Consider the following 11784-nt stretch of genomic DNA (forward strand, 5'->3'; position numbering starts at 1 on the left):
AATAATATGATTTAACCACAACACACCCCACCCTAAAGGGGCTTAGTTCCAATATCTAATTCCTCTTTCTTTTCTTTTTTTCCCCTCTCATTTCTCTCTTTCTCTTTCTATCCTAAATCTATCTATCTATCTATCTATCTATCTATCTATCTATCTATCTATCTATCTATCTATCTATCTATCTATCTATCTATCTGCCTATCTATAGTATGTATGCATCTATCACTGCTCCAATATAACATGAATCTTTTGCTACATAATAGATATGATTCTTCCTTTTTTCCTCCCCCTATGCTTCTAGAAGTAAGCAGCACATAATTCTTGTATCTTATACTCATAGTCACTCATGTAAGCCCCCAAATACCTTCCTATTAACCAACTTTCTTTCTCCCATCTGTATATCTTAAATCTCTGCATGTATGTATGTATGTATGTATGTATGTATGTATGTATCTATCTATCTATCTATCTATCTATCTATCTATCTATCTATCTATCTATCTATCTCTGCTCCAGTATAACATGAATCTTTCTCTGTATATGTCTGATTCTTCCTTCTTTCCACCTCAAATGCTTCTAAAAGTCAGCAGAACATAATTCTGGTAGCTTCTACTCATAGTCACTCATATAAGCCACCAACTACCTTCATATGAAGTCTTTCTTTTCTCTCTTCTTTATCTCATCTATCTCTCCCCCAATTAAATAAATACATCTATCTATCTATCTATCTATCTATCTATCTATCTTATATACTGTATGTATCCATCCATCACTTCTGCAGCACAACATGAATCTCTCTTCCCATAATAAATCTGATTCTACCTTCTTTCCACCTCCCAAGCTTCTAGAGGTCAGCAGAACATAATTCTGGTATCTTCTGCTCATAGTTACTCATGCAAGCCCCCAACTACCTTCATATGAAGTCTTTCTTTCTTTTCTCTCTTCTTTATCCCATCTATCTCTCCCCCAATTAAAAATAAATAAATCTATCTATCTATCTACAGTATATACTGTATGTATCCACCCATCACTTCTGCAGTACAACATGAATCTCTCTTCCCATAATAAATCTGATTCTACCTTCTTTCCATCTCCCAAGCTTCTAGAGGTCAGCAGAACATAATTCTGGCATCTTCTGCTCATAGCCACTCATGTAAGCCCCCCAATAGCTTCCTATGAACTTTGAAGTAAGAGAAGTAAAAAAAAAAAAAATGAAAAAAATGTAAGACTTAAAAGCTCATAATATTATACATTTTGTATATAATAATAATAATAATAATAATAATGACAAATAATAATAATAATAATAATAGTTAGCATAACCATATTACATATACCCCTACCCCACACACATAATGCCTATCATATTTACTCACAATTCCCCCAAACAGCCCTTATTAGGAAAGGTCCAGTGTGCAGATGGGCAGGATTTGGGTTTTTTGTAATCTGCTTATTTTTTTTTTTTCCAGCAATAAAACACAATAGGAGCCTATTAAAGAGCTTCCAGATTGCATTGTAATGCTTTCTGTATACAGTGGATGGGGCTGTCACTCACCCTCCACCCACGCCCACTAGCCTGTGCTTATAAAGCAGCCGTGTGGAGCTGAACAGGCAGACAGCAAGAGAACAGCTCACCGAGCAACTCATTCAGAAACTTTGGATTATATTCCTTCCTGCAAGAACTCTTTTTGGATTATCCCTCTCGCAACAGGTAGGCATTCTCTCCAAACTTTATATTTAAAGTACTACTTTGCATCAAATAATAGAGCAGTTTCCTTTAAATCCTACCTTATTCTTACCACTCTGCACAAATTGAAATATCATTTGCAACTTCAGCAGGAATTTTCCATGCACTTTGCTATTAATACAGAATTTTCCACAGGCATGGAAATTTTAAATTAAACTGCTTAGCCTACTTATTGGCACTGTGCAGATAATGAAGGAATTTATTGCTTAGCATTATTTTTTTGTATGGTGCAGAGTCCTCTACAAGTGCCCCCCCCCCAGCTGATGTTTTGGAAGTACTTCTAGATTTGTGTGTTTGTTTAGTTGATAAAAATGGAAAGCAAACACAGATTAGGATGAGGAGGAGGCAAAAAAATAAATAAAAAATCTTCTACAAATTGGGAGTGATGATTTCAGGCTGTGCGCTCAACTCTTGACAACCCCCCCTCTAAATAGCACATTTTTGTATTTCTCCACCAGGAACCGGTCCAGAATGGAGTTGGCTTACACCATAGTGCTCCTCATAAGTTATCTGACCTTCCTTGGCTCCGTCATGGCAAGATTGGAAGTCAATCTAGGAGACAAAAAAAAGTAAGTTTACGAGAACTGTTGTATAAAAGTTTAGAAGAAGTGTTGTATGAAACCTGTCGTTTTTTTTTTTCTTGCATCAGAAATCTAAACCTGCTTTTGTGCACTTGCAGATGGAATCTAATTAGGATGACTCGAATGAAGAGAGAGTTGATGGCACAATTACCAAATGATGCAATGATTGAAGGTTCTTTTGTCAGAACAGAAGACACTAAGGATTCTATGGTGCCTCAAAGCAGGTAAATGTCCATAGAGATATATTTTCACAATAGTCTTTTTTTTGAGTAGATGTCCATAGAGATATATTTTCATATTGGTCTTTTTTTGAGTAGATGTCCATAGAGATATATTTTCACAATAGTCTTTTTTTGAGTAGATGTCCATAGAGATATATTTTCATATTGGTCTTTTTTTTGAGTAGATGTCCATAGAGATCTATTTTCATATTGGTCTTTTTTTTGAGTAGATGTCCATAGAGATATATTTTCACAATAGCCTTTTTTTGAGTAGATGTCCATAGAGATATATTTTCACAATAGTCTTTTTTTGAGTAGATGTCCATAGAGATATATTTTCACAATAGTCTTTTTTTGAGTAGATGTCCATAGAGATATATTTTCACAATAGTCTTTTTTTGAGTAGATGTCCATAGAGATATATTTTCACAATAGTCTTTTTTTGAGTAGATGTCCATAGAGATATATTTTCATATTGGTCTTTTTTTTGAGTAGATGTCCATAGAGATATATTTTCATATTGGTCTTTTTTTTGAGTAGATGTCCATAGATATATATTTTCACAATAGTCTTTTTTTGAGTAGATGTCCATAAAGATATATTTTCACAATAGTCTTTTTTTTTGAGTAGATGTCCATAGATATATATTTTCACAATAGTCTTTTTTTTGAGTAGATGTCCATAGAGATATATTGTCACAATAGTCTTTTTTTGAGTAGATGTCCATAGAGATATATTTTCATATTAGTCTTTTTTTTTGACTAAATGTCCATAGTGATATATTTTCAGATCAGCCTTTTTTTTTTTTTTTTTTTTTGGTGAATGTCCATAGAGATTGATTTTAATTTTGATCTTTTTTTGGTAAATGTCTATAGAGATATATTTTTATATTAGTCTTTTTTTTTTAGCTAATTTATTCTTGGAAAGTATACTAGGTTTTTGCTAGCTTTTGGTGTCACCAATATATGATATCAGGTGACTCTAGATCAGACTTTCACAAACTTTTTTAACACAGAGGAACCCTTGAAATAACTTTCAAGGCTATAAGGAAACCCAAGATAATGATTAATATATCTATAGTTCATGGTACAATAGTGTGATGCATACTTGGGAAGAATGTTTCATTAATTGGTGGTCATTGGGGAAAAAAAAAACCTTACAAATAGCTAAAATGGTCATTAGTGTCAGCAGTTATTCACCTGAGAGGTAAAAGTTGATCATTGCTCAAAGAACCCTTAGAAACCTCTGCAGGAACCTTGAAGTTCTACAGAACCTTGGTTGGGAAAGACTGCTCTAGATGGTGTAAAGTTTTGAAGCAACACACATCCTATAAACATAAAAAAAAAACTAGTAAGCCAACTTTTTCCCAATTATTATTATTTCTTAAAAAATGAGCATGCATTTGTAGATAACAGGTGGTGAGGATTTATTTTAGCCTATAATAATTAAAGAGCAACTTTAGAAATTGCTGCAACTGAGAAACTATAAATACCTGCAAAACTTTTTTTGGTGCTTGCTGTTCCTCAGTATCTGGTTGATCAAAGTTTTGTCTGACTAAAAAATGTACACAGTGACAGCCATTTATCTAATGATGTTCTTCTTTTCTCTTTCCAACCAGCAATGGCGCCCATATCCGTGTGAAGAGATACCGTCACAGCTTCAGCAACTACCCTCAGAGTTCCTACAGGGGTTGCAAATTCGGCACTTGCATCGTTCACAACTTGGCCAACCAGATCTACCAGTACACTGACAAGGACAAGGACAGCACAGCCCCGGCCAGAAAAATCAGCTCCCAGGGCTATGGCCGCAGGAGAAGGTCTGTTCCTGAGAGAAGGCTTCTTCTGCCTGTGGTTAATGGTAAAATCCAACCATGGTGGGTCAGCACCAGAAATTCCCAGCAGCCCTTGGACATTAACGTAGCATCCATGCACCAAGAAAGCAGCACGTTAGAGACCAAAGGCAAACTGTTGCAGACCTTGTTGAGGACTTAAACCAAGAACTGAACTAGTGGAGGTGTTATTTCTGAAAAAAAGATGAAGGTGAAAGCTAAGGCTCTCCTTTCTGTGGTCTATGGAATTCCTCGTTACCAGCTCAGTGAACCTTTAGAAAGGATTGGGAAGAGGATAGCAGGAGCCGGCCGTGGCTGATGAAGTATTGTAGTAAGCCGGGAGAGATCAGAACATGGTCTTCAAGTTTTCGTGATGCAAAGTTGGGAAGACTGTGAACTGTTCTTGTCCAATGTAGGATGTACAATTTTGCACTTGTAAGGACCTTTGAATAAGTGAGCACTGATAGACCATACCAAAAAAAAATAAAAAATCTTACGGGGTTATCGTGAACTTGGAAGCTTTTCTGGTTAACCAGGTTCTTTCATGGAGATGTTGAAGCAATAGTGAGTCACTCGTTTGACCCTAACTCTTGGGTCTAAAGCTGGAAAAGGTGCTGCGAATATATTTTCTTGGATGCGTCAAATAGAAAGAACTGACCTCAGCTAGGGACAGGCGAGTCCCAAATGTCAACGACTTCTGATTGTCGGAGAAGTATGCAACTGCCCCGAGTTGACAGCTTCCCTGGCAACAAAAAGGTTTAACTCCCTGAAAAAAAAACTTTCCCCTTTCCCATTTGCTGCCCTGTCACTGCCAACAGACTTGTTACAGAGACTCTATAATTCCCATATAAAGACAATCTACTATTTGAACCTTTCATTTCCCTGGTTCCTCGTGAACTAGACCTAATACTTGAACTTGAAGTGCAATCTACATTATTTTTATATTTGTCTATGTAAAAGTTGACTATTCTTTATTTAATTACTACTGTTCATGTTTGTATTGTTCAAAGTGAAAGTTATTTTTTTACCTGAATATTATAAATATTATAAATATAAATATATAAAATAAGGGCATTGCATCTATTTTATGAAGATATTGTTCAATGTGATCTGTATTTTTAATTCCTGTTTTTATGAAGAGTTATTATTATATGTTACATTTTATTACACCCGCCAATGAGTTACATTGAACTATAATAAAATCAAAAATTCACCAGAATTTTCTGTTTCGTTGTTCTTTACTTTATTACACGTTACAATGGGAAATAGTACTTGGCACGGTTGTTTTTTTTTTTTTTTAAGGTTTTATGGTGGACGAAATATACCGCCACCTGTTTTCTGGAAAATATAGGTCAAAACGTGGAGATAATGAATCCCGTATTCGGGACGCCATGCGTGGAATGTCTACTTTCTCTTTCACTGTTCTGGCAGAGTTCCTAGACTATAAAACATAACATGTTAGTCTGAAGACGAGGGACAGATTATTGATACAAGCGTTGACCTCATTTTTTTTTATTCTGCAATGATGCTTCCCATGTCTCCTCTACATATAGAAACACTTTACTAAAACTGGAGAGTGCATAATCTGGTGCAGCTCTGCATAGAAACCAATCAGCTTCCAGGTTTGATTGTCGAAACTGAACAAACTGAAGTTGGAATCTGATTGGCTACCATGCACAGCTGCACCAGATTCTGAGGGCACCGGTTTTAGTAAATCTCCCACTGTGTTTATGATGTATTCATATATCTCCGGTGGTGTAGCGTGGTGGGGGGGGGGGGGTGCGGAGGGAGGCCATGGCCCCGGGCGCAACATTTAGGGGCATTTCGAGCAGCATCTGATGTGAGTGTCACTCCGTCCTAATGTGTATGGACGGTGTCACGCGATGCGCTCCAGGTGCCATGTTCAGGGATGGGCAGCGGCTGCCCATTCTTGGGTGCTAAAAGTTAGCGGGTTAGGGGGGAGTAAATTACTTGCCTTCCCCTGGGTGCTGATAACCCACGCTATGCCACTGTGTATCTCCTCTACATATATAAATGTTATATTCATCATAATGTCACCTGTTCCCTCTACATATATAAACATTATATACATCATATATTAATAGGTCTCCTCTACATATAAAATGGTTACATTCAATCATATATATTTACATATCTCCTCTACATATATAAACATTATATACATCATATATTGATAGGTCTGCTTTACATATATAAACATTATATTCATCAAATATTTATATGACCCTCTACGTATATAAACATTATATACATCATATATTCATATGTCCCCTCTACATATATATACATTATATACATCATATATTTATGTCTCCTTTACATATATAAACATTATATTCATCAAATATTTATATGACCCTCTACATATATAAACATTATATACATCATATATTCATATGTCCCCTATACATATAGAAACATTATATACATCATATATTTATGTCTCCTTTACATATAAAAGCATTATGTTCATCAAATATTCATATGTCTCCTATATATATATATATATATATATATATGAACATTATATTCATCATATAATCATACAGTCTCTGCCAATATAAACACTATTGGGGAGATTTATTAAAACTGGAGGGTGCAAAATCGGGCATAGCTGTGCACGGTAGCCAATCGGCTTCTAACTTCTGCTTGTTCAATTACCCTTTGGCAATAAAACCCGGAAGCTGATTGGTTTCTATGCAGAGCTCTTGCACGCTCCAATTTTAGTAAATACCCCCCTACAGAATTTATGGAAGTCCTTAGAAAACCTGGTTGAATCTATAGAAATCATGGAAACATCACAGTGCAAAGCAAAATGTACAGTGCAACGTCCCTACTGTAACTACATGCATAGGCGTGCGCAGGGGGTGTGCAAGGTGTGCCTGGGCACACCCTAATCACTCTATACGGTGCCAATTCCTGCTTCTGCCCTGGCTTCCCCCCCCCCCTCGTTGCACGCCACCCCCACCCACCCACACACACCTCAGTGCTGCAGGCTTCCCTCCTTTCCCACGACTGCTGTAAGGGATGTTCAGGATGGAGAGTAGGGGAAGGGGCTAATCAATATGTGATTTACCAGCCCCTTCCTTTTCTAAATGAACACTGTGAACATACTCACTCACTGTGTTCAAGCATAACTGTGTTTACTATGCTTCAATTTGTGAATGAACAGGAAGCCGCTCAGCACATGCATGTGTGTTTGAGCTTTGGAGTGCACACCCTAATGCAATAGGCTGCGCAAACCTGTGACCACATGCAGACATGGCCAGCTAGGATGGGAGCCAGATAACGGGTCGATATGTTGTTGGATTGTAAACCCAGGATACACAGAAACACATGCCCACTCCATTGGGGCATCTTTGCTGGGGATCAGACCAAGAAGTGCACAACCAATTGAAAATTTACCTGTATGGTTTGGTATGTAGGTAAAAATATTTACAAAAAAAAAAAATGGGGAAAAAGTATTAAAACAAACAAAAATTCGTACTACGTTTCATTTAAACACCACATGCTGCCCTGGACAGCTACTGCTGATTCATTTATAGCCATACAAGTCTTTTTATTGCTGCAGAGCGCCCCCTAGTGCCGTGGATAACTACGTTCCTTTACAATGCAATCTCATACCTTTTGACAGTTTACTCTATTATCGCAGAAGAGACCAGAGCTCTTTCACTTTTAGTTTACTAATTTGAAAGGAATACAGGGTTTTACGTTCCTGCTACTTGCAATGGATTAAGACTCAACACAAAGGCAAAGGCAATATAGGCCGATGCCTATGAGCATAGGGGCCGGGAAGAGGTTTTCCCCTATAAAGCCTTAATGCTACGTTGGAATTTATACAGATCTGTGTGCGTGGAAATGCATGCATGTACATGTGAATGGGCCCATAGGGAGGAATTTACCAAAGCTGGAGCACACCGAATCTGGTGCAGCTGTGCACAGTAACCAATCAGCTTCTAACGTCAGTTTGTTTAATTAAAGTGATTGTGAAGGTTTGGTTTTTTTTGTTGTTTTTTTTTTTTTAAATAACAAACATGTTATACTTATCTCCTCTGTGCAAAGGATTTTGCACAGAGCAACCCCCGATCCTCCTTATCTGGGGTCTTCCGGTGGCGCTCCTAGTAGCCCCTCCTCTTCATTAGGTGCCCCCCACCCCCCCCCCCCCCATGGAGAGCCACTTTCCATTAGGAAAGATTCTGGAACGATTGGGTTAAGGTAAGAAAAAGGGGGGGGGGGGGGGGGTCGGTTTGGGAGGGCTCTGAGGGGTGGGGGGGGCTGCAGCACAGAAGGTTTTTCACCTTGATGCATAGAATGCATCAAGGTGAAAAACCATGAGGGTTTACAACTTCTTTAAGGCCCCTTTCACACTGGGGCGAGGGCGGTATCGGCGGTAAAACGCTGATATTTTTAGCAGCGCTTTACCGACGTATTTGCGGAGGTATTTGGCCACTAGCGGGGCGCTTTTAACCCCAGCTAGCGGCCAAGAAAGGGTTAAAACCTCCTGCAGCGGCGCTTTGTCTGCGGTATAGCCGCGCTGCCCCATTGATTTCAATGGGCAGGAGCGGTGGAGACGCTCCAAAGATGCTGCTAGCAGAACTTTTTTTTACTGTCCTGCCAGCGCACCGCTCCAGTGTGAAAGCCCTCAGGGCTTTCAAATTGGAGACAAGGCAGCGGCTGTTTCAGGGCGCTTTCCAGGCGCTATCTTTAGAGCTATAGCTCCTACTGCAGCGCCACAGTGTGATAGGGGTCTAAACGGTGTCAATAAGGCCCCTTTCACACTAGCCATACAATCTGATCTGCCTGTCCATTTTGGATGGACCCATTGTCCTCTATGGATTGGCGGATGTCAGCGGACAGCCGCCAACTTCCGAACCAATCCGATCCACCAAAAACAGATAGATGGTGGTCCTATTTTCTATCTGTCTCATGGAAACGGACAGGCAGTCTGATTCCATCTGATTTCCCCATAGAGGAGAGCGGAACTGTACAGGGCAGACACGGACCTGTCACCCGCCTGCTCAGTGGGGTTCAGCAGAGCAATCCCCCCCCCCACTGAGCAAGCGGATTCCATTAAAGGGGTTGTAAAGGTACGTGTTTTTTCACCTTAATGCATTCTATGAATTAAGGTAAAAAAACATCCAATACCGCCCCCTCCGTTTTACTTACCTGACCCCTCGAAAGTCCCGTGCTCGCCCCCGACATCCTCTTTGTCGCTCAGCCTGCTCGTTAAATGGTTACAGTGGATGGATTGAAAGCAGTGCAGTCATTGGCTCACGCTGCTGTCAATCACATCCAATGACGAGGCGCGCCGGGGGGGGGCGGGGCCGAGTGATACAGTGAGGCCGCTGGCTGTATCACGGGAGCACGCCTGCAAGCACTCCACACCATGCAAGGGAGCTCGCATGAAGGTGTTCAGTCCTTGGGGGGGGGGGGGCGAGACAGCTGCCAAGGGACCCCAGAAGACCAGGTTCAGGGCCACTCTGTGCAAAACAAGCTGCACAGTGGAGGTAAGTATGATATTTTTGTTATTTATGAAAAAAAAAAATTCTCTTTAGTGATTCTTTAAGTGGAGGCACCCCTGTGAAAGGGGTCTGAAAACTGGAAGCTGTTTAGCTAATATGGACAGCTTGCACTGATCCTCCTCACAGCCCATCAGGAAGCGGGTCTGATATCCATCACCCGATTGGCTGAAAGGACAGGCGACCCTTTTGGACGCCTAGGAGGAGGAGGAGGAGGTGAGGAGGCGCAGGGGCAGAAGCTGCCGTAATCTCAGAAGAGAAGAGGACAAAGGAGACGCTGCCAGATGCCCACCTCAGCCTTCACTGAGCTGGCCGCTCAGCTGTCGGCTAATTGCCAGCTCCTATCTCTCCACAGTTACTCAGCTGTTGATGATCCTGCTCGTCAGTCCTGCCTACTTAAACCGTTCAGTCCAGAGGATCTCTGCCTTCGCCTTGGTCAACATCACAGATTATCTCCTGCGATCCTGTTCAAGAATTGCTTTGCTGACATCCCTTCCGGATCCAGATCCTGCTTGCTGTTCCACTACACTGATCCCTGACGTTTAGCTTGTCTGACTATCCGTTCTGGTTACTAAACTTTGGCTATGTTTTGACTACGTTTGTTCTTTTTACTTTCATTATTAAACAAGTGTGATTTAATGGTACTTCTATTTCAGTCTGATTTCATGGTTTCTGACACAGCAGACAGGCAATGCTCACAACATGAAAGATGATTTTTGCAAGTACACTTCTACTTGTTTGTCAAATATAAGAGCATTGTCACCCTATGACAGGAGGTACCTGAAGAAGGACCCTTGTGGCAGGATCATCGGGTGTCATTTTAATTAAAGTGGCAAATTTAAAAATACTGAAAGTGACTTTTTTAATGCACATGTTAAGGTTTATATGAGATTTTAGTTATTGTATTTATAAGAACGGGACAGCAGTGCCAGCCTCGGGTAAAACATTTCCAAGATAGGCAAGGCATTCGTCACATTAAAAATAAATGTTCTACTAAATTTTATCACCCGATAATAAAGTATATTTAGTAATTAGAGATGTCTGAACTTCTGTGACAGGGGCCCATGCCAGTAACCAGTGATAAACATGGCGGTGTTGTGTTCCGTGGTTTGGCCTCTGCAAATAAAACCTGATTACACATAAACAGCGAAGTGTACGGCTCTTCCAACATTTTCCGTTATAGTTCTCCTATTTATCCAGGATACTTCTGTCCAAGAGTAAAGATTGTGCAATCAGCAAATAGAAACAATGCAACTAAACATTTTTTTTTTTTTTATGGCTCATTGCAAAGTTATTCAATCTGGAATGCTGGGACCTGTTTAAGAGATGCATCCATCCAAAAGTGGTGCTCTGGTGCCACCTATAGGGAAACTAGCAGTATTGCAGGTGCAAACTTAAGACATGTTTAGATACTTTTTCTCTATTCCAGTGTCTCTTTAACAACTGTGCCGAGTTGCCGACCCATCACAAACATGACTGTAGCCTAGTTTGGGTCCCGATCCAAGGTGGGTCATGGACATGTTTGTGATGGGTCACCACTTGCCTGTGTAGCAAACATAGCTTAGTTCATCCAAGGGCAAAATCAGTGGTGAGCAGTATACAGCACGTTATTTACTTATGCTTCAAATGTTATACTCCTGTGATCTGAGACATACCCGATAAAAAATGTGGTTAATGTATCTCAGAGTGTTTGTTTCTATTGGATGAAAATGTAATAAATATTCTCGCTCAGAACACCATCTCCCCTCTCAAAACCAGTAAACTAAATAAACGAATATGCTTCTTAACCAAGCAGACAGGTATAGGGGAATACAGTAGACATGTTCAATTCATTTGGTTCTGAATTTTCTTTCTAATGAATTTCGTC

General features: G+C 39.9%; 1 protein-coding gene across 1 annotated transcript; it reads left to right on the plus strand.

The window, feature by feature from the left end:
* Positions 1-1584: 1584 nt before the first annotated feature.
* On the plus strand, positions 1585-5596 carry ADM (adrenomedullin). The gene is made up of 4 exons (XM_077453548.1): positions 1585-1711; positions 2206-2316; positions 2427-2552; positions 4168-5596. The coding sequence occupies exons 2-4, from the start codon at positions 2219-2221 to the stop codon at positions 4538-4540; spliced, it is 597 nt and encodes a 198-aa protein (XP_077309674.1). The 5' UTR covers positions 1585-1711; positions 2206-2218; the 3' UTR covers positions 4541-5596.
* The last annotated feature ends 6188 nt before the right edge of the window (positions 5597-11784 follow it).

The sequence above is a fragment of the Lithobates pipiens genome, unplaced genomic scaffold (assembly GCF_037356315.1).
Source record: "Lithobates pipiens isolate NorthernLeopardFrog02 unplaced genomic scaffold, aLitPip1_a1.2 Scaffold_24, whole genome shotgun sequence".
In the NCBI taxonomy this organism is placed as follows: Eukaryota; Metazoa; Chordata; class Amphibia; order Anura; family Ranidae; genus Lithobates; species Lithobates pipiens.